General features: G+C 48.1%; 2 protein-coding genes across 2 annotated transcripts; both read right to left on the reverse strand.

Moving 5' to 3' along the window:
* Positions 1-445: 445 nt before the first annotated feature.
* On the reverse strand, positions 446-1,169 carry LOC122624281. The gene is made up of 3 exons (XM_043803776.1): positions 1,095-1,169; positions 692-809; positions 446-561 (listed from the first exon to the last, which is right to left on the reverse strand). The coding sequence occupies exons 1-3, from the start codon at positions 1,167-1,169 to the stop codon at positions 446-448; spliced, it is 309 nt and encodes a 102-aa protein (XP_043659711.1).
* Positions 1,170-7,232: 6,063 nt separating this feature from the next.
* On the reverse strand, positions 7,233-12,569 carry LOC122624804 (chondroadherin). Its single transcript, XM_043804505.1, has 2 exons — positions 12,447-12,569; positions 7,233-8,387 (listed from the first exon to the last, which is right to left on the reverse strand). The coding sequence occupies exons 1-2, from the start codon at positions 12,567-12,569 to the stop codon at positions 7,233-7,235; spliced, it is 1,278 nt and encodes a 425-aa protein (XP_043660440.1).
* Between the last annotated feature and the right edge of the window lie 10,280 nt (positions 12,570-22,849).

Here is a 22,849-nt window from a genome sequence, read left to right on the forward strand (position 1 = left end):
TGCCATGCTGAATGCTGCATGCTGCATGCTGCAGTTGCATGCTGCATGATGCATTCTGCATTCGGCATTTTGCATTGTGGATTTAGCATTTCGCGTTTCGCATTTAACGCAAACAGAACGAAATGGCAACACAAACGTAAACAACTAACAAACAAACGTAGTTGGGCCCTCGGGCCCAGGATATGCAGGATGCAGTATCCTGGTCGCAGGATTAGCCTAGGGTTCAGCATTTTTTGGGGCAGGATGGCGAAGGGCGAACGGCGTATGGTAAATGGTAAATGGTATATGGTAAATGGCAAATGCCAAATGGCAAGAAGGGAAGTTGGAGCGACATCAACGGCATCAGACTCTCAGATTTCGTATGATGATAGCAAAACTGCAGAGTTTTACATTTGGCAATCTGCAGCTTTTTACTTTACGGTGCAGATACATAAACACCACATATTTATGCGCTGTATAATGGATGACAGATACCCTGGCGGAGTTGGTGATCGGGAATTATCAGGAATTCACGGGAAGCTGCTGCTGCCTCAATGATCTCGAGCTGAAGTCTGCAGTTCTCTGGAAGAAAGTAAGAAAGTGGGGTTAAAGGAGTGTTCAATTTTCCACTTGAATAGACGGAAGGCATAGAAAATAGAGAAAAATATCTCAGCAAACCGAGGAGATCTTTGAAAGATTACAAAAAGTTTACCAGTCGAGTTGCCCCTCGAGTGAAATCTCAAGTTGGATGAAGTTTCTTCAGGACCCAGAAGGCGGAACTCTGACTTTTGGAAGCCTTCAAGTTTCGACTCTAGACATTCCACTTTAAACTGATTTGAAACGCAACTTGTCAAGTAATAAACAAACTGCTCAGTCGAAAAACTTGAGATGCAGCCCGTTTAGCTCGTTGAATTGGCAGTTCACAGGGTCCCAACTAGTTGAGCTCTTCACAGGACACTCGCCATTTCTATGTGTGTGTTGGTGAGCTCATTCTACTACCCCCACACACACACACACACACACACAAACACTCTGTGTGCCTGTGTGTTTACAACAATAAAACGCTTCGTTGTCATAGCTCAAGCAGATTGATGTTCAACACAGCATTTTCCTACTCTCAGCAAGGACGAGTACGAGTACGAGTACGAGCACGATGACAGACGGGGGGGACAGGACGATGACGATGTCATCATCGCAACAAGCAACATTCGAGTGCACTTACATGCCTATCTATCGTATATCGTATATCGTATGTCTATATCTATATGAGCGGATATATCTGTGTGCGTCCGTCTCCCCTGGGCACTTGGTACATTGGTATGTAGTGGAGTACCCAGCCCCTGGAGTCGCGGGATGTCCTGGCCCCGTCTGATGGCTGACTCTATCCCGAATGTCCTGGCTCTCCTGGCTGTCCCGGCTGTCCCGGCTGTCCTGGTTGTCCTGGAAGGCCTGAGCCGGTCTGGTCGAGCAAGTGCAAGTGCAGTGCAAAGTTGCCGGCGCCTTGATTTATGTCCCAGTTGAATGCCTGTCTCTGGACCGAATCCGATTCCGAATCCGAATCAGAATCAGAATCTGAATCCGAATCGGGATCCGAGTGCGAATCCCTTGCCCTCCGCATTCAGCACTGCCTTGGATTTTCGGGCATGGCAATCTCTCTATGGAGTTTACTTGAATTGTGTACACACTCGCGGCTTGTTTGTGCTTTTGATTTGATTTATATTGCCGACTCAAGTGCATGAAGATGTTGTTGATGTGAATGTGAATCAGAATGTGTATGTGAATGTGGATGTGGATGTGAGTGGGCCAGAGCTTGTGCTCCGATTTGGGGCCACCATGATGATGATGATGATCTCTGTCTGGTGTCGGATTTTGAGTGGGAGGATCGGGAAGGATTTGGATATTTGAACCAGATTCGCACCGACACAGCCGACAGCCAAAGCACTTAGGCGGCCTAGACCCTGGCTCATGTGATTTGCATGTGTCACATCAGGTCGCATCTCGAATCACGCATCTCGAATCTCGCATCTCGAATCTCGCATCAGTTCGCAGCAGCTAACAGCAGCTAACAGCTCGCATCTAACAACTCGCACCCACCCGGGCAGCAGAAAAGTTTTGGCAACTGAGACAAGTCGAGCCTCGGGCATAGGCGATTTTTCAATTAGTTGGCAGTCAGCGGCCCCAGGACTCTTGGCTCCACTTTGCTCTTGCTCCGCTGACATCTACAAATTCGGCAGGGCTTTGGGCCATGAGCTCAACAGGGAACTTGGAACTTGGAGCTGGAAGCCAGCAGCCAGGAGCTGGTTGCCGGTTGCTGGAACTCAAATCCTACATAATTAAAATACTTAAAGGCTTTAAGGGAAGCAGCAAAGTTTTTAACTTTTAAATTGTTGAGCCTGGCCCATGTTACCATTACCATTACCTTCTGCCCTGTTCCCTTATTGAGTTTCAATGTAGCATACAAAAGGGGCGCACATGTGTGGAAATGCTTTATGGGTTAAAAGGGAGTTGAGTCCTGGCTGCTTGCGGGTTAAGCGGAGTGGGTGGGGGGCTGGCTGTGTGAGTGGGTGTGTGAGTGTGCCAGTGAGTGTGCCAGTGGGGTGAGGGGTGTGGGGTGTGGGCTCAACTCACTAAGCTTACTTAAGCATTTTTGCCTCGGCCTCGACTGTGTGTCAGTCGCAATCTCAGTCTCCGTCTCAGTTAGCGGCCAAAATCGCGTTGATGAAGTTGTTCCCTTGCTCCTGGGGCCTTTAACCCCCTTTAGCCCCCCTTTAACCCCCCTTAACCCCCAAGCTGCCAAAATTCCACCTCCTGCGCCCATTTTCGCGTGAACTGTGAGTTATCGGGACTGGCAGGCGGCGCTGAAGGTGGGGATGAAGGTGCAGGCGTTCTTCGTGGGACTCCTCTTGGAATTTAGAACCCTGTTGCCTGGCCCGCAAATAGCCGAATTTATTCATTCAGACGATTTCCACCTCTTAGCCCCAATTTAGTCGTGTAATCATTAATACAACACCATGTATTCCATGGGACATTGCGTATCTGACTGGACCAAAGATATTCTATATCATCTTATTCATTGTACTCTTAAGTAATATCTGTTAACGGAAGGCGAGGATTCCAGAAAAGTTATTACGTTTTTAATATATTCAAATATAAAATTGTTTTTTTTTTTTTTGATTTTTTGAAGGGTCAAACATTTGATAACAGATGTTCTTCTTTCTAATATTTAGGTTTTTTTTAGGTTTTTGGGTAGGTTATATTTAGGTTTTTGAAGTCTATGACATGTTTTTCAAAAAAGTATTTTATATATGTATGTATAAAATTCCCTTATAATTTCCTTTTTTACTCCTTTAATTACATTTAGGAAAAGATAGGACTCTTGCTAAATGTTTTGATTGTAACAGTTATTTACAAACCATGTCCATTCAAAATTCTATTCGATTACTAGCGATCCTGACTTTTGCTGACGATGGAGCTGAAAATGGAGCAACCATCACCTTTTTCCTTCGGCGATTATGCTTCCTACAAATGCTCGGATCTCCGGATGGTCACGTCAATGACCCATCCAGCCAGCCAGCCCTTCCATTCCACCGAAAAATAGTCCCTTTGGCCCGCATTGCTCATACGCCCCGTGTGCTTGGGGCAGGGCATTGCAGGCGACGTTAATTGACAGGACACCCACATAGATTTTCATAATTTTTGTTATTAGATAAACACACGCACACGAAGCGAGCAGCTGTCGGTGGGGTGCGGGGTGCGGGGTGCTTAGTTGGGGTCATCTGGCTGCATATTTTATTGGGTTTGTGTTTAACCTGAGGTCGTTTGACTCACTTTTCCCCTGGCAAGTTCACCCAGCCCGCATTTTCAGTATCCCCGTTTTCCGCTCGTTGCGACCTCGTTTTAACGATTTTGCTTTGTCATTTGGTCGTTTAATTATGTGCATGGAAATTTATGTGCGACTTCTTGACTTTAAATGAAGTGTAAGGACCATTGCCAATCCTTTTTCGCCGCCAGCTGTTGGCCACCTTCTGCCACCGCCAGCGCCAAAGCCCGACTAAATCGACCCCGACCCCGACCTTGGACCCAGAGCTCGGCTGCGGACCTTACTTTCAGTTATTTATGGTGGACTCGAGTCTGATAATACACCGAAAAGTGCAGAGGACGAGAGAAAGTGGAAGGAAAAAGGACCCGAGGCAGGAGGCGGAAGGCAGGAGGAATCGGAATATAGGCTGATTAAATTTTGTATTAGCCCAATAAATTCTCGACCAGGCAAATATGTATAAAAATGCCCTATGACACGCAAATGGACGTCGCTTAACCCGCCACTGCCCGTTGTCATATTTCAGGCGCACTCGACCAGAGTCTTATGCGAGTATCCATTGTGGTGGTCGGGATCTAATTTATGTCGCTGGTAATTTGCCAGGGATTTTGGAGCGATTTCGGAAGGGTTGCGATGGACGGTGGACGAAGGGCGATGGATGAATTGTGGATGGGTGGGCGCCACGTTTTGCATATGATGAGTAAGCAGTTCAGTTGATGCGGATGGAACCAAATCTTTGGCAGAGTAACGCTAATGGGTATCTGAGATGGAGAACATGGAGCGAGAGGATTATTACGCATGGCTTCGTCGCTGGAACTTGGCAAATTGTTGGTTAAATTTCCACACATGGCTCTCCTACTACAGCAGCATGGTTTTCCTCGATAATGAAGCAAGTTAACCCACGGCTATTTGGCTATTTGGCTGCTGGTGGTTAGCCGGGAACACTTACTGTGGATAATCTGCAGATTCCACTTGGGGGCACCATCGCACGAAATACCTCATCCTCTAATCTAGACTTTTCAATTTGCAACTCTCAATTGCATTTCACTTTTCGCTGCACGTTTTTACAGCTCGTCGTCGATGATTTTATTTATCGCCCTTCACTTTCCCATGTTTGCCTTGCTCCGGAGTCTGGAGTCCGGACCTTGGCTGAACATTTATCACAGCTGTGCAGGGATACGGATAGATGGGTATATAGATACATAGATAGATGGATGGATGTACGGATGTGCAGGATAGACAGCCGCCACTGCTGCGGGGGAGCGCCGTTTCGGGACTCCAATTTAAGCTTCTGAATGGCAAATGGGAAATCCGGCGGCGTGGCCACCTAGTCCTCCATGTTGGCCCCGCGTTAATTACGCGACTTTTGCTGCGGTCGCCTATTTGCTGATTGCATGACAGCGTCAACGTTGGCCGAGGCACGCACGACTTGCGCCCTTCTGTGGCTGCCTGTGCTGTGGAGCGGGGAGTGGGGCATGGGCCGTGGACCGTGGACCATGGACCATGGGTCGTCCCATGTCCCCAAAACCCCTCCAACACCCTCATCCGCTTCTCAGCCTCGGGCTGAGCTCATCTGCAATGCTCGCATCGCTCCCAGAGCTGAGTTAGTCACGCCAATTTTATTGCATTCCTGTTCCTGTTCTTGTTCCGGTTCCTCGTTCTCTCCCACGTCCACGTCCTCGTCCTTGTCCGCGTCCTCGTCCTCATGCTCATTCTCACCCTCTTCCTGTTTCGGTTTGTGCCATAGGCGTTTGCCGAGGGGGCGTGGTCGCGGCCATTCACGACTATCAGTCGCAACAATAGCGTTGGCAGTTTTCGGATTTCAAGCGGAACAATTAAGTTAACGATCTGCGGACGAGTGCCAAAGCGCCAAAGAGCAAAGTGCGCCTACAACATGCTCCGCCAAGCAGGAGTCCAGTGGGGCGGTGCCGTGGGCCCAGCTGGGCGTGGCAGCAGCAGGACAAGAAGGGGAACGTGTTAAGCCGGCCACATTGGCGACCATCGCACGTCCATGTCGCCTTGCCAAGCGGGGCAGGATGCGGCAGGATGACTGGCTTTAAGTCTTAAAGTGGACTCAAATTGGCGCATCCTGCCCGTCGTCTGTCCTTCAATTAGCCAAAAAAACTGATTAAGTGAATAGGCCATCTAATGTGGCCAGCAAGGAGGGCCATGCAAATGCAAACAGAACGCAAGTGCACACAAAAAATGTCCTTTTTTGTCCTGTTGAACTTTTTGGCCCCGCTTTTCGGGCTGAAGCTGCTGCTGCTGCTGCTGATTCTGGTTTTGCCTTCTGTCTAACGGCTGCCAACTCAGACGAAGAAGGACTTAAAAGTAAACAAAGTTTTAATTTCCTTCAATGATTTCTCTGGGCATTTGTTTTAGGCCGGCCGAGATCCGAGATCCGAGTGCCTTTCCCCTTTTCATTGGCTTCCTGGGGGGAGCGCCCAGGGAGCAAAGGAGCAAACGAGCAAAGGAGCACTGTCCGGCCTCATAATCAAGTTAGATAAATCTAAATCCTTTGCGATAAGCGGCTGAAGAATAGCCTGGCCTCGCTCCTAAGGACCCAACGTCTCCATCAAAGTTTCTCCGCTTGTCCGTCTCTCTGTCCGTCCGTCTGTCTGTCCGTCCGTTTGTCCGCCTGCAAGGCTAAATGGGTTAGGCGATTGGGTGGCCTTGGGGCTGGGACCGCTCCCCTCCACGCTCTCCGATTCACGCTCCACTCTGGACTAGGCACTCTTGGAGTGGAGTGGGGCTAGGGTTTCAGCTCCAGCCCCAGCTCCAACTGGGACTACGGCTACGGCTACGAATTAGAGTGCCACAGTCGGGCGAGTGAATAGAATTTGTAATTTCCGTTTTCGTTTTGTATGCTAACCCGCCGACAAACCACCCTGCAGCACACTCTTAAAGCACACTCCACAATGAAACTGTATCCGAGTATCCGTAGCTGATGTTGGCTGCACTGCAGCATGGGTTTTCAAGCAGTTCAATTGGTTTTGGGGGGACTGGCGGATTCGATTGGATGGGGCTGCGTGGAATACTTATGACGATGACTAAACACTCTGTTGGCCATGTTTGCGATTGCATTTAAAGATGAGAGGCTATTGAAACCGTTTTCCATTTGCGAGTTGGCCAAAAACGAAAACGGTGAAATAAGGGGCACCGAAAGCCGGATTTTGTGGTTCTCAGCGATTCTGCGACTAAAACTGAACCTAGCCAGGTGTTGCTTGACTCACAAGCTACGTATACCGCAGAACATGTGGATGGATATCAACCAAATCTTCGTGGGTAATTCAAAATGCATAATGTCACCTTAACAGCTAACCTGATCCGGCTCGAAGGACCATTACATATAACTATGGGAATTGGTAGGGAATGATCTTTTGTGTCGCAAATTTCAGCCTACATACCTCGGGTAATCGGTGCGGGACACCTCCGCCTAATTGCCCTTTCGCCTTTTCCGACGCCGTCGCCAGGCCACATGACCCAGGAGCTGGGCCAGCCGGTTGGCCAGGAGCCGCACGTGGCGCCACTCCGCGCAGCTGGCGACCGCGATAAGCAGCATCGAGTTGATTCCAAGGGCCAGCGAGGCCGCCGAGCTGCCGAGATTGCCCTTGGTCAGCTGGTCGGAGCAGCGGCCAATGGAGTCGATGTCCAGCTCGCTCATCACCCGCCCGTTGACCTCCAGCGGCGAGATGCAGTAGTTCTTCTGCAGAAAGTCGGTCAGATTGTGGGCGCCCTCGGCCAGCGGTCCGTCCAGCAGGGTGTGAATGTGGCAGCCACAGGGGAAGTGGTTGCTCACCAGCTGCAGGTGCTCCACGCCGTCGACGATGATGGAGTTGGGATCGGGCGTTTCCAGCACGTGGTTGCCGAAGAACTTGAGGTGCTTGATGGCCGCCGTGCTGGTGAAGTTTAGCTCCTCGATGGAGTCGATCTTGTTGTTCAGGATCTGCAGCGTCTCCACCTGGGTGAGCCCGGTGAAGGCATCCGCGCAAATCACCCCCAGATCCGACTCCTGCAGCGTGAGTAGCAGGACATTCGAGAGGCCGCGGAAGGTGAAGGGCGCCACCTCCTTGAGGTCCATGTAGGCCAGCTTGAGCAGACCCACCGTGTCCATGCCGAAGAAGGCGTCCTGCTCGATGCTGCGGATGCCCGAGGGCAGGATCAGGTGGCCCACGTTGGTCAGGCTGGAGAACGCCGAGCTGTCGATGCGGATCAGCGGATTGTTGGTCAGCAGGATCAGCTTGATGTTCGAGGTGCCCGCGAAGGCGTTGCCCTCGATCCGCTGGATCTGGTTGTGGCTCAGCAGGATGGTGGACAGGTTCTGCAGCCCGGCGAACGCGAATTGGGCCACCATCTGCAGCGGCGTGTACTGGATGGAGAGCTCCTTGAGACGCGGCAGTCCGCGGAAGGCGAACTGCTTGATCCGCGTGATGTTGTTCCCGTCCAGCGAGAGCTTCTTCAGCGCCCGCAGCCCGGCGAATGAGTCCGGCTTGATGATCGGGAAGTTGTTCTTGGTCAGCGCCAGGTTCTCCACCGTCGCCGGCAGCTGGCGCAGCGGGATCTGCTCGAGGCCGCCCGTGTTACACAGCACCTGTGGACGAGATGTACTCTCTTGAGTGGGGGTTTAAGTCGGCAAATAAGTGTAATGGTGAGTCCAAAATCCTTGACCAGCCAGGAAACTTCTTCATATGCTTATATGAACCTTTATTAACTTATTGACGAGGCAAAACACAAGTGACGATGGCACCGTCAACATGTGATATTGGGTTTTGTGACAAAAAGTGATTTATCAATATTTATTTAACAATGTAAATGCATTTCATAAAATCTAGAACGCATCACTAAACTGACTAAACCACACAGGCAACGAAGTAGTTTTTGGTAACTCGCTATGTTCGGATTCGTACTTATTCGTAGCACGCCGCCCTGGAGTGCTTCGTCACTACGTGGACTGCCGTCCACAGTAGTAATGTTAATAGTGGTATTCAGGTAGAAAGGGTACTAATGCTACTTGATCTAAACAAGATTTTATATTATACATTCATTTCTTCCGTAAGGCTCAGCTAACAATCGTACTGAGAAAGTCGCCATATTCACGTTGCACGATTTATAATTGGCTTCAAGACCTGAATCCTAAATGCTAAATGTTAGTTTGACATTTCATGCTGACATTTTTCATCTCTCTATTATTCGTATAAAAATCATTCATGGAGTTACATTAGATTTGAAAATAATGAAAGTCAAGAAATTGTTTCATAATTTAGTGATGACCAGTTTTCCACTCTACGGAGCATGATAAGTACATAAGTACGAACTTTTTTTTGAAAAATGTCTAGTAAAGCTGCATATTAAACTAAGTTTTTGAAATCGAAATGGGTTAATGTGATCGTCACCAGTTTCCCAGCTCGTTGAATGGTGGTTTTTCTTTGATTAGACAACTTCTCCGCCAAACCGACCAAATTTGCCCACACCCTCCTGCTCCTGTCACATTGTCGGGGTCACCTTTTGATGTTACCTTTATTCAAGATGGGGACGGAGGAGATGGAGATGATGGAAATGAAGACGCCGGGCCGGGCTGGCAAGTTAGCTTTGTCAGCGGACTCATCGACTCATCAAAGGTTCTCGCTGTTAATCAGTTTGTGTTTTCCTGCCTTATGACATTTCCCCGCCCGCTTTTCCCGTGGGCGCCATTGATACCGCCGTGGACTCCCACGGCCAACTCCATCTCCGTGGCAACTAACAGCCGTTGGGCAATCAGATCAGACGCCGCATCGGAGGAGGGTCTCCAGATGCCGTGGTCGGAAGTCAAAGGACGAAGGACGCAGGACGAAGGACGAGGCAGGACCGGGGAGCGCGACTTTGTTTGATGCGTGGCGCGAAAATTGAATTTGTGGCTTTATTGCTGAAAATAAAATTAAATCGAATTCTTGTTTTCGGCGGCGGAGCGAGTCCGTGGTTACTGGTTACTGGCGAGACCCTTGTCTAGCATTGTTCTTTGCACATCCTTCGCTCCTGCTCTTCGCCGCCTTGCTCCTCGTCCTCGTGCTCGTCTTCGTCCTTGGCCATTCTGCTTTGAGCCTTCGTTTTTTATATCTTTTATGTGTGCTGATGTGTGCGTTTCCCTGCCAGGAATTTTCTTGGCTTGCACTTCGAGAAAAGGAATTAGACACTGTTTTAATTATCTCAAGAGAAAGGTTTCTGAACTGAGTTCCCACTTTAAGGTGCGCTTCTAATACATTTGTGGTAAAATCAGTCAACCAATCTGGGTTTCATTTTCAACATTGCATATGTAAAGAACTGCAAAATACCCATTAATATAAACTAAAATGCATTCTCTTATACAATATAAGAGCTATGAAATGCACATAATTAACAATTTAGCTAGTTTTCTATGGTAGTATCTGAAGTAGAAATCATTTTTCGAGTGTATCCATTGGACCAGAGTCCACAGGTTCCCTTTCCGGTCGCCAAGTAACTGTGCATAACTGTCCATCGCCTGTCACGTCCCTCTTGACCCCAACCCCCCGCCCAGCGCCATTTCCACCACCCACCACCCACCGCCCACAGTGGGAAGACAAGACCCCCCCGGTCCCCGCTTGCGAATTTCCTTTTGCTCACCTGGTTTTTCGCCCAACCTTGGCTGCACTTCTTGCGTAACATTTGCACAATTTTCATACGCTTCACCTTTTTAAATGAACGAATTAAAAGTTTCCTTCCCTGGCTCTCCGCCTCCTTGGCAGGGCGCTCCTTTCCCTTTCGCCCAGTACAGTGCCCCCTGCAGGATTGTTATTTTTGCCTCAGTTTCGTACTGCGTACTGTTCAGTTCTGTTCTGTTCTGTTCTGTTCTGTTCTGTTCTGTTCTGTTCTGCTCAGTTCTGTTCTGTTCTGTTCTTTGCCGTTTAATGAAATTTCGTTTCTATGCATTTACAGTCGCGAATTCAAGCGACTCGGTTAAAAAGTCGCTTGTTCGCTGAACTTTAACTGCCACTGTGTTCGGCGGAGGAAGACAGGTGGAGGGCGACGGTGCAGGAGAAGAATGGGTGACCCCAAAAAGTGTGCTACACTTTTGGTGCCTTTTTTTGTTGGTGGATGGGTGGATGGGGGGAGGGGGGAGAGAGGGACCTGAACTAATTTCGCCTCTTCAATACAGTTACAGTTAAGCGTAGCGAAAGGATACAGGCCCCTAGCCAGGCTCACAATTCCCAGAAACCGAAACAGAATGAAATCCAACCAAGAAATGTGGAGAGGAAAAGGCGGAAAGCAGAGATAAGTGGAGAACGAGAGCTGGGTAAATCATTGCATTGTCTATAATCCGGAATAATGAAATCACTTAAGTTCTCAATTTGGTAGAAATGACGATGCCGACGTTCCGTTCCCTCTGGTAATAAGGATGCGCATTAAGCGTGCTCCAAGGCTCTCGCGGGACACCAATGAATACGGCCACACACAAAAATGCGGGGGCGGTTGCGGCTGGACGGGATGGGATGGGCGATGGGGGGGCGTGGCAGACGGACACAGACGCAGAAACAAGAGGAAAATAACCATTTCCCTGCATTTTCGATTAATTCTCTCTGCTCATCACTGCGCCGAAGAGGCCGTCGAGCAGCTGTGGCCATTGCATGACCACCAGTTCCCCAGGGATCCTCCCGATGCTCCAACTCTCCAACTCTCCAACTTCCAGCTCCATCTTCCAGCTCCTTCCCTCTTCTCCAGAGTTCTGTCTTCTCCTTTGACCACTGGCACTGCTGGAGCTCCCGATGTTGATGGTTCTGCATACAACTCCAGCGCACTGTGGAACTGAGCCCCTCCAACTTGAAATGGAAATGTGCAGCCGTGGTGACCCCGACAGGTGCACTTGTGGCCATTTGTTCACTTAAGTAATCTACTACTTGATGGGAAATTACCCTCGCAGCTTTTGCAAACGAAACTAAACAGATAGAACAATATCTTTCGGTTCCAAGACATTTATGAAAATGGAAAGGGAAAACTTGTAGATCCAACCCAACTGTTATCTCAACACATATTTTACATTAATCTTCTACTTATAATCTTTTATACATATTAATGTATTAATTTTCAAAAAAAATTACTACAATTTATATACATAAAATGAAACAAGTCATTAGGAATATCAATGAAAATCATGAAAGTGTTTGAATTTGGCCTGAAACCCCAATCGAATCCTTGGTTTTCATTAAATCAAGTCTTCCACGAGTATATTATTGAATCAGTCACTTCGTTATCATTTGCATCCATCTGTGTGGCTCTGGGTAATTAGGTAATTGGTGTTGACTGAGCTTGGAGCACCTAGTACTAATGCCTATGTGGATCGGATGGGAAGCCTGTTTGGTGGTGAGCCCATGTGCTGGAATCTTGCCACAAAATCCATTTTCTGCATTCAACGCAGAAGCCATTCGATTGATTATCGCCCGTGTTGCTGCAAAACAATTATGTGTACATAATGCCTGTGCTATCTACGAATGGTATGATATCTAGTCGAATCTACTGGGCGAGTCCACTGTGCGGGACTGCCCCAAAGTGCAAACCCACCATAAACCGAGCGGCCGGGGAGCCCGTAACTCCCGATACTGCCGGCATTTGGGGCTGGGTGGACAAGGAGACAAGTGGACAAGTAGATTGTTAAGCTTACTTGAGTCTGGGACAAGCAGATGCACTCGGCTGGGCATGATTTGGATGTTTCGGTTTGTTGCGAGTTCCACAGGCAGACGACAACGGAGAGCGCAATTATGAGCACCAGCCAGGAATTGCACATTTCACGTTGTTGCTGACACGACAGTTTGGCGGCGTAATTGAGCTCTATTCTCTCTTGTCCGGCTGCTGTTGTTCCGCTTCTCCTGCTCCTGCTGCTCCTCCTGCTCCTGCTGCTCCTCCTCTGGGCCAGATTCTCCAGCTCCTGCTCTTCTCGCCTTCTGCTCCTGCTCCTGCTCCTGCTGCTTGTTCTGGGCAAGCTCTTCCCAGCTTTTGGAAGGGGCAGCCTGCGCAGATTTTCAACTGCTCAACTGCTCTGCTGCTCAACTCCGCAGCCTCAGCTTTTGTTGCCTACTTTTCTGGGTTGCTCCTCGCTGCTGCTTCTTGCTCGGCACTTCCCTTGGTTATTTATGTTTTTATATTGCGTTATTTCATTTAAACTTTCCCTCCTCTGCCGCTCGCTCCTTTATTATATATTCTTAAGCTTTATCATATTTATTTACGCTTCTTCTTCCGGCTTCGGCTGCAGCTCCTGCTCCTGCTCCTCCTCCTGCTCCTGCTCCTGTTTCAGCCCCCTTTGCTACGTCTGGCGGGGGCGGGGGCGTGGCATGCCAATAACTGCAAGAGAGGGAAAGCAAGAGGTAGATATAGATGCTGCTCGGATATTGGGGCACAACAATATTGGAATGGGTTAGTATAGTTCGAGTTCTACTACGAGTTCGAGTTCGCAGCTTGCAGCTTTCAGCTTGCAGTTGCAAAGTCCAAAGGCCGAGAGTGAAGCAATGCGACACTTAAAAGTTATGGCTTACTCCAACTCAGTTGGAATACAATACTCCTGGACTTGGCGAAGCGCACACTGTGTACGAGTATGTACAAGTATGTAGTTAGTACTCGTATCAAGTACATAGACTGGCACATAGCACGTGGGCCACTAAAATATTTAAGCATAAGCCTCGTTCATTTATACTCGTATCAATCAGCTTGGTTGCGGGCCAATTACGCCTTTGACAGCTACGGGACACGGCAGTTATATTTTAATTAAAGCGGACAGATCCCCTCTCGAAAGCCGCCCCAAACGTCAGTTTGAATATCGGAATCACCATTAAGATGGCAGCAAAAATGTGATGTGGAAAATATACCTGCAGGAGATGAATAGTAAAATTACAAACTCAAGGTCGCCTGTTTGTTGCTTTGAAATATGCATGCCAGAGTAATTACTTTTAAATGTCAGCCCAATATATTAAAGTACAACTTTGATTACTAGTTTTATAAATATTTACAATCAACCTTTAACTTCTATACGCTTAAAAGAAAGATTATCATTATACATCTTGTTATATGAAAATAATATCATATTCGAAACTTTTTCAATTGATTCCTAATTAGCTTGAAGATTTCGGTACAAAGATAATCAAGGTGTGCCAGAAATCGAATGCTTGGAAACTGATAATCCGCCGTCAAGTCTGTGCAATAAATGTATGGCAGGATTTAAGCTTGAGGTTTCAGTGCCTGCTGCGGTCCGTTCCGCCTTCCGAGGCTTCACTGTGGCCAGGCCGCAGGTGGCATTTAATTTCGCTTCTTTGCCGGTTCGCCTGTGGCAGGCTGAGTCTTTCCGGATTGTCCGCTCAAAGCCTTCGACACATCCAACATTTATGCCCGGATTAGAAGACGGCTGACCGGTGGATGGAGGGAGGCGGTGAGGGGTGTGGGAGGGACGAGGTGACAGGACAAATGCCAGATGTGACAGCCGGGATGGAAGCCCAGCCTCAGGATCTGGGCATCTGAGTATCTGGGTATCTGAGCTGCAAATGCAGATAGGCAGGCAGAGATGCAAATGTAGATGCAAATGTTCGATGCCTCGGCTCCGCTCTCCAAATAGCCCCTTGTTAATCATGTATAATAAATAATGCCCAGGTAGGAGTTAAGTTGCAGCAGCAGCAGCATCGTCAGCAGCAGCAGCAACAGCAGCAACAGCAGCAACAGCAGCAGCAGCAGGACGAACAAGGATGAACAAAGCCAAAGCAATATAATAACTGAAATTACTCTAAAGAGAATTTCCAATGAGGCAATGTCGCTTGCACTTGCCACCGGGCTGAGATGGTGGGCTTGGGTTGACACAGCTTGTTTGAAATGTTTAAATGCACAAATCAAATATGCAAGCAGTCCGGCATCCAAACTCCGAACTCCGAACTGCGAACTGCAGGCTGCGAGATGCGAGAAGCACCTGATGTTAAAGGAGTTAACCCCTCCTAACCCCGAACGACCCGTCGTCCACAAGACTGCAAATCCTTGCAGCAGCTTCGGCTTTTAATTGGACACCGAGGATGGCAAAAAGGAGCTGGCTGGCAGGACAACTGAGCAGTTGAGCCTCGGATTCGAGAGTGCAGGATGCAGGATGCAAGCGAACGGCCAGCATCAGCACAATAATAAATAAGCGCAGGCATAAATGCGTGACATTATAATTGAAAATCAACAAAGCAGGCCAAGCAAAAAATGCTGCAAAATTACCCATTTACCTAACCCAGTTGGTAAGTCTAACTCACAGATGCATCTGCATCTGAAGCGAAGTCGAGATAATTATGGGCCATTTTGCTCTAAATACTTCAGTATACATGATGGGATTGTAATCATTCTCGAAAGTATATAATATAAATACTAGGCAGAAGAAATTTAATTGTAAACTGATCTGCCAACATTGAATAATCTATTAATATTATAAATTTACTAAGGGTGTTTACTAGTGTTATCAAAACGTTGGACGAGGTAAGCTAACGTTTTTCTACTGCTGCCTATATTATTCTGCATAATTTGAAACAAATCTTTTGAAATGCGCATTTTTTGCCTGGAAAATGGCATTCGATTGTCACACAACCAATCGTGTTTACTTTCGGTCATGGAAAGGCACTGCATTCCGGGAAGCTGAACTTTCCGTGGGAAATCAATGGAAATATTCGACTGACTCGGCTGGCAGGCAGCTGGTCCCGTCCTCCGGCAGTTTTAAAATCGCGCAGGAAAGCAGCAAAGGCGGGGATTTGTGTGCTACTTGCTGGCGATAAATACATACATTTTTTACCAGATTCTTGGCTACCTTTTCGGCGAGTGCAGGATGGGGATGTCAGTTGGATGTGCATTGGGATGCGGATGGAGATGGGATTGGGGATGCGGATGGAGATGGGGATTCCCCGGATTCGCGACTTGCCGTCCCGCCCGCTTTGTCTGAACCCGAATCTGAATCTATTCCCGTCCCATGCAATCGCATTACTTTGCGTTGCCTTCATCTAAAAGGATAAAGCAAAATAACAAATGCCAGCACAAACTCAAATAATGTACAGACAATTGTGTAAGCAGCACAGGCAGCACAGGCAGGACGACGGGTATGCCAACTGCTGCCAACTCCATTCTGCCAGGACTCCATCGGCTCCGTAAGTGAGTTCCACTCCTCACGTGTGTGTGTGAGTGTGTGTGTGTGCGGAATCAGGACAATGGCAAAAGGAATCGCAAATGTGGCAGAAGGAACCGACGAGCTCAGCATGGGAGTCTGCGATATGGCTTAGCATCCACTTGAAACAGGAATCAAGCCGGGCATCAATGCCTTTAAACAAGCATGTGGAATATGTGGTGGTGGCCACCAGGATCACCAGGATATCCAGAACCCCCTGCCCTGCCCCTCCCACTGTCTGGCGGATTCTTTGCCCTGCGTCGACGACATCGTCTGCCGTTTTCAACTAATCAATCAATTTTATTAAGCATTTTATTTAATTTGCACTAGCAGCGAGCCCAGACAGAAAGCGGAGATGGGCTAATGGCAGTGTGGTCATTCTATTACTTCCTTTGAAGTTCTTCGATGTGCAGCAACAGATATGGGAACTATATCTTTATCTTCAAGTCCGCGGAATGCCATTCACAAGAGCCCAAAGGTATGTAGTGAAAATACCTCTTAAAATGTATTTACACACCTTTATAGGTGCTATATAGTGATTTTTATCATCATCATTAGCACTAAAGTAAAACGCCTGAGAAAAACGCAGGTTAGATGTTCAAAGTGAGTTGTGAACAATTTGTTGTTTGACGATATTTCAAAGAAACGGTTCAACTATTAGGGAATAGCATGACAAGAAAATATTGACAAAGCGAGTGAATCAACGTTGATGGATGGTGCGATTAGAAGAGCCGCAGTTCATTCCAAAGCCGGTGATTAAATTGAAAAACGAAATCCGCAAATTGAAATCAAAACGAAAGCAATCAGTGCAGCTGGCCCCTATATGAATGCAAACATGTGCCAATAAATAAACCAAAGGTGCAAATCAAAATCAAAATCAAAATTAAAATTTCAAAATAAATAAATAACATTTCAATTTGCACTCTCCTTAAATGTTCCCCTAATTCTCTGGCACCGCCAATCGGGTTTGTTTCGTATTTCCAAAGTTTCGGCACTTTTCTTCTGGCCACCCCAGTTGGGGATTATTTCCGTATTTCCGGGTAAACTACGGCGATAACCAACTGCCAAATGCCAGGAAGGTGAAACTCTTTTTTGTGTTTGAGGAAACTTTGAAATCTAATCGAAAGCATCGTAGGTCACAGCCCTGAAACACTCACAGGCCAGAGTTTATTAAATGAAAATAAAAACAAATAGCAGTGCTGCATTGGAAATAAGTTTTATTAGGAAATCACAGATTATTTCTATACTATATCATGCATATATGCAGCAAGCAGTGATTGCCCAAATACCAATCGCCCAACTTAGTACGGCAAAATGGTCTAAGATGTGCGTATATTTCCAGGACTTCGTAAACTATCTGCAAAAGCAAAATCGAAAGCAAAAGCAATAAGCTGTGTTTGGTTTCTGGCTGAGCATTCAGTCGTGTCATGACAGCAGAATGTGTAAGCTGTTTTGCAGTCGAGACATGACTTTAATATTTTGGGGGGCCAAAGGAAGGTGTTGGTCTCTCTCTAAACCAGAGTTTCCACAGTTCGCAAGAACGGGCCCAAAAGCAAAATAGTTGACCATAATTACAGATTCGAAAATAAGCGTATCATGTGCGCTCAAGCTCTGGTCATTACTTGGCAGCAAATAGTAATAGTAGTAAATCAGTAGTTACTGCTGTTTTAAAAACGCCTTTATTGGTTTCGGGGGCAGCGTTTAATTTCGAAACGTATTTTGTGTGCGTTTCGCTTGAATAGAGAAGTTTATTTAAGTTTCCCAAGTTGTGTCTGGGCACTGCTAATTCCCCCGATTCCTGCACCGTTAACTACATCGCATCCAGTTGGCTGGGAGAGGGGAGGGGCAACTGCCGGGGTCATAACTCACAGGCTGGCTAGCTGTGGCAGCTGCAACAAGATAGAGGAGAAAATAAATAGGAAATAAATAAGAAGCACGCGAATAAAACAAACATCTTTAACTGGATAAGTGATAAAAAGAAGCCAGTAAATGGAATTATTTGCCGGAGGGAGCGGAGCAAGGACCTTGCCAGTCCTCCAAGGATGGCACTCCCATCTGGGAGTGGAGTGGGGTTGCTCTCGGGCTATTGGATGGCTATTGGATGGCACTGCGTAGGTGGTCCTCGAACACGGACCCATCTACCCATGAGGATAATTCCAGAAACCACAGGGCAGGCAGGGCACACGCATTGGGAGCTGCGAAGTGCCGGAGCAGCCGGGAGGCGAATGCATTAGGTGCTCGGCGGTTGCAGCTCTTTAAGCTGCAGTGTCCTGGTCGAAGGACACTTCATTAACGATCGACTGGCAGTGCTTCTGCTTCTGCTTCTGTTTCTGTTCCTGTTCCTGTCCCTGTTCCGGTTCCTGTTCCTCATCCGCATACACTTCCTGCATCTGGCAATCGGCTGCATGGCTGGCAAGGTGGCTAAACGAGTCCGACGCATCCTTTAATTTAATTGCAACTTTGGCCATTTGCCAGGCATCCAGACTCCCATATCCAGTGTCCAGTGTCCAGTTGCCATGTGTGTGTGCTGGTGTGTGCATTCCTTATCTTTTCGCCCAAATGCCTGTGCAGAATGTCACTAATCAAATTATGAAATGTTTGTTAACCAAGACCCGGCAGTTAAAAACGGTGACTCGAGCGAGGACAATGAGCGAGCAATGATGATGGGCAGATTGATAAGGCGGAGTGGAGGTCCCTAGGATCCGTCCACCTGGTCACTGGCCACTGGCCACTGCTAACTGACCGGTCTCCAAGCCGATAACGAAACCGCAGAGCGCCCCTCAAATTGCATCCAGAAATTCGCATAAATGTGCGAATACAGTTGAGCTGCCCATCCATCCTTCCGGAGCATAGAAGCCTTCGGCTGCTCCCGAGCGTCTGGGAAAGGGATTTCCCACAAGACGCCATGCCCCGGAACAGCCTTTGGCCCCGAAATGGCTCAGACCTGTCTGGGCGGGCAGCCCGCTCCTCCCTCAACTCCTCACTCCTCCTTGTGTCCGACTGCTTTGGCAGGCCAAAATTTGTGGCTGTCAACGGCACTGGCAAGTCCACTACCACCACCACTTCCACAACCACTTCCATTTCCACTGCCAGGCCCACAGCCTCGCCTCAAAAACCTTGGCCGTGTGGCCAGGCTTGAATGGCTGAGACTTCGACGCCATCTTCAGCTGCAGCCCCAACTGAGACTGAGGGTGAGAGTTGTCTAAGCATCTTATCTTGGCCATGTTCTTGGCATATTTCTCATGAAAGCCAAGTGCGTGACCTCCCACCATGGCAGCCAAAACCTGCCTCAGGAGGGCTCAGGCTTCCATCTGGCTGCTGGATCGCCGAGGGTCCTCACATGTTGAATATGTTCGTGGTGGGATTTAAGGGCAAGTGGCATATTGTAACAAAAAATATTTGATAATGTGTTTTAAAGTATTTATGATTAAATAATCTACACGAACTAAAGCTGTGCAATGATTACCGAGCTCAGCATTTAATAACTAATTGATAGTTTAAAGTCAGGATTCTTTGGCTTCAATATACGTAAGCCTCTTTGAACAAGAACATAATACCTTACAATGATAAAATGTAGTTAATGGTACTAAAAGGAATTAGTACCAGAATTAGAATCTCCCTAAGAACACAAGAACACCGTGGCGTAGAAATGAAAATAAAGCTATATAAAGCTGATTGCTGGTTCGCTATATCCCTTCAATTCAACAATCAACGACTTTGATCAATTTGTCCAAAGGGCCCCAAAAAATTCCAAAAAAGGAAAGACAGGGATAGTCATCGACTTGTTGGCATTTTTCTGGTTTTTGGCTTTCGCCTTGGGGCGTGTGAGTATGGAATAGAATGCCCCTGCCACATGAGTGAAGAGGGATGTGTGGGCGTGTTTATTGGCGTTGCTGGCAAATTAATTGGGCAAAGGTCCAAGGTTACAGCACATTCCCTGTGCTTCTTTTGCTGCGGTCGAAGCCATGCCAGTGTGGGTCGATCGCATAATTCAATCATTTAGTCAAATAATCAATCATTCAAGTGAATCATTAATTAATTCAGCATCAACCATTTGGCTTTGACCCCAAACCAAGCTCCCTAGGAAAACACTTTGCTCGCAAGGGGAGGGATTTGTGCTGCCGAGGGTGGTGGTTAGTGGGCCAGTGAATGCTGGGTGGCTAGTGGGTGGTGGGTGGTGGGTGGCTAGTGGGTCATAGCCTGGGTCTCGTCCTGGCGCCAATCTGGGTCCTTGGCCGGCTCGTGTGTATTTGTAATTAACTGTTATTTAATACGATTTGCTTGATTTCGCCGGATGATGGGAAACAAAACTGTTGAGGCATCCCCAAGAGGATTCAGTCCCAACTGCGGTTATCCACACCTCCCCACTCTGTGGGTGGGCGCCCACTCCTTTCCCCACTCCTCTCCCCTGCTCCACAACAGCGGCCACTCCGGGCAGGGATATTTTAAGCACCGATTTAATTTGCCAAACTTCCTGACGCCTTCGTTTCGGCCTCATCATTTGTTTGTCCGCCTGCCGGTTGGCTCGTTGGTTCGTTTGTTGGTTGGTTGGTTCGTTGGTTCGTCTGTTTGTTTGTTTGTTTGCCCGCCCCGACTGTCTGTTTGCCATTGATAAATGTTTGCGGGCCCGATGTTCGTTAATGATGACACTTCTTATTGTCAGCTCGGTGGAGCCAGTGAACTCAGCCAGTGAGTGGACTGAGTGGACTCACTTGGTGATTTGTCAGTCATAAGCGGACGCGTCCTGTCGCATCCTCGCCAGCATCTTGACAGGTGGAGTCATAGGGGCTTTGCTCGGTCATTGCATTCAGCTGATTAAGCGATTTAATTCGATTCCATTCAATTCCACTTGAGCCGACTCCACACAGCCCTGTGGATTCTGAATGAAACCGCAATAAGTTGAACGAGCCCCCAAGGACACGCCGACGATACAGGCAAGGACTTTCTGGAAAGCCCCTTAGTAGACGGACTTCAATGACAAAGGCGATGACGATGACGATGACGATGGCGAAACAAAGGCAACTTTCGCAGTTACTGCCAAGGACGAGCGGAGTTCGACAGACTCATATCCAGTAACTATTACAGTATGAGAGTGCTCTAGTAGAGGGACTTATAATCTGTGATTTTAAATAGAAAGATTACTACAGTGCACCTATACGTTTATTTGTGTATGCTAGGGAACCACCTTGCAATCACACCCCAAATCAATCTGCCTGCTTTGCGCCCAACTAATCCACCCTGGTGCGCTGGCCGTCGGGACAACAGGGTACTCCTGGAAAACAGGTTATAAAAACATGTGTAACTAGACGACTTACAAGGATCACGCACTCCAGTGACACTTAATGCCGCCACGTCGACGCCGGAGACGAGAGGTTACACAAGTGAGCCGAAGTGCGGGGAAGTGGGCGGAGTGGAGGAAGTGGCGGAGGTGGCGGAGGCGACGGAGGTGGCGGGAGCAAGGACGACGAGAGGAGGCCAAATGTCACCAACTAACACAGACAAACGCAATTAGCTTTTAGCCATCATAACATTATGAACGGCAGGCGACAGCCAACGAAGTAGACGACGACGTCGTCTGAATGCTAACTGCTAATGACAAGGATGTGGATGCGAAGGACGAGCAGGACGGCGGGCGGGGGAATCCGGTAGCTGAAACCGAAACTAGGGCCAGTACTTTTCCCAGGGAGATGGCGGTGCTGGTGGTGTTGCTTGTGGAAAGGAGCAGCGTTGCGATGCGATGCGATGCGATGTGGTTGGGATGAATACCGAGCTGTGCGCATTATGTTGAGTTAGAGCCGTAGAGCGGCAGGACGAAGGAGCAGAGCTCACGGATGGCACGCGGCTGCCAACAATGCTGTTAACTTGTGTCGAGATTAAAATAAGGACACTCGGCGAGCAGAAAAAGCCCCAGACCCGACCACGATCTCCTGCCCATGCCGCCCATCCTGCCCATTCCGCCCATCCTGCCCGTCTGCAACTCCCTTTCTCATCCGGATGGACGTGCCCTCAACACGCAGCCAAAGTCACAGTTCGCAGTCGTCGGTGGAAGTTGACTTGCATGAGTTGCGAGCTGAAGCTTTGTTTATTATGGCAATGCTACTGAATACCCTGGATAGTCGGGATGGGGAATGGGTGACGGGTGACGGTTGATGCAGCTGCCAAAGTGTCCTCTGCTTGAATTGGATAATTCCAGGGGCTCGGGGTGGGGGACGGACAAGACCTCATCATCCCGCTGGCTTCTAAAAATTACTGCGTAAATGATGATATGAGATTTGGAGCATTTCTGCGGCATCATTCTGCGGAAGCGGATACACGAGTATGCCCCCGACACGGAGTCGCTTGGATGTTGTCGCCACCGGAAGGAAGTTATTTAACGCATACCCACACACACACACACAGTCACACACACAGACACACACACACACGCGAGCACAGAGAGACATAAAGCAGGACAGGAAGAGGAAGAGGATGAGGGGGATTATGTGGCACGATAATCATATTACGATTACGTCGCGTAAAATTTGCGCCACTGCCGGGTGAATGAGTGATTGAGCGAGGTTTAAGTGGAAGCTGCCGGGCTACAGTACAGATGCAGATATGGATACAGATACAAGCACAGATTTAGATTCAGATACATGTATGTAGGGAACTTCAAATAATTAAAGACACACGTGCGGAGAGTGAGGGTAATACGCTGCTTGACTTTCGACAGGACATGGAATTTGTACCAAAATTATGACATGATAAAAGTTAAATCCACATCCACACCCACACCCTGCCCCTTCTAGCCCTGTTCATAATTATTTAATTTTATTTCATTGACTGTCGAGGACCCTCGCCTCTCCTTCGGCTGCCGGCAAGCATGTCACTGTCGCCAATCGTCATCAACGTCGAGCTCCTGTCCC

Source organism: Drosophila teissieri, chromosome X (assembly GCF_016746235.2).
Source record: "Drosophila teissieri strain GT53w chromosome X, Prin_Dtei_1.1, whole genome shotgun sequence".
NCBI classification, from domain to species: Eukaryota; Metazoa; Arthropoda; class Insecta; order Diptera; family Drosophilidae; genus Drosophila; species Drosophila teissieri.

What these genes read in the sequence shown, in the direction of transcription:
- LOC122624281 (XM_043803776.1), bottom strand. Translation starts at nt 1,169, where the DNA reads ATGACATCGTCATCGTCCTGTCCCCCCCGTCTGTCATCGTGCTCGTAC. An exon ending in CGTACTCGTCCTTGCTGAGA is followed by an intron (nt 810 to 1,094) that starts GTAGGAAAATGC and finishes GTTTCAAATCAG; the next exon opens with TTTAAAGTGGAATGTCTAGA. An exon ending in CTCGAGGGGCAACTCGACTG is followed by an intron (nt 562 to 691) that starts GTAAACTTTTTG and finishes ACTTTCTTCCAG; the next exon opens with AGAACTGCAGACTTCAGCTC.
- LOC122624804 (XM_043804505.1), bottom strand. Translation starts at nt 12,569, where the DNA reads ATGTGCAATTCCTGGCTGGTGCTCATAATTGCGCTCTCCGTTGTCGTC. An exon ending in TCTGCTTGTCCCAGACTCAA is followed by an intron (nt 8,388 to 12,446) that starts GTAAGCTTAACA and finishes TCTCGTCCACAG; the next exon opens with GTGCTGTGTAACACGGGCGG.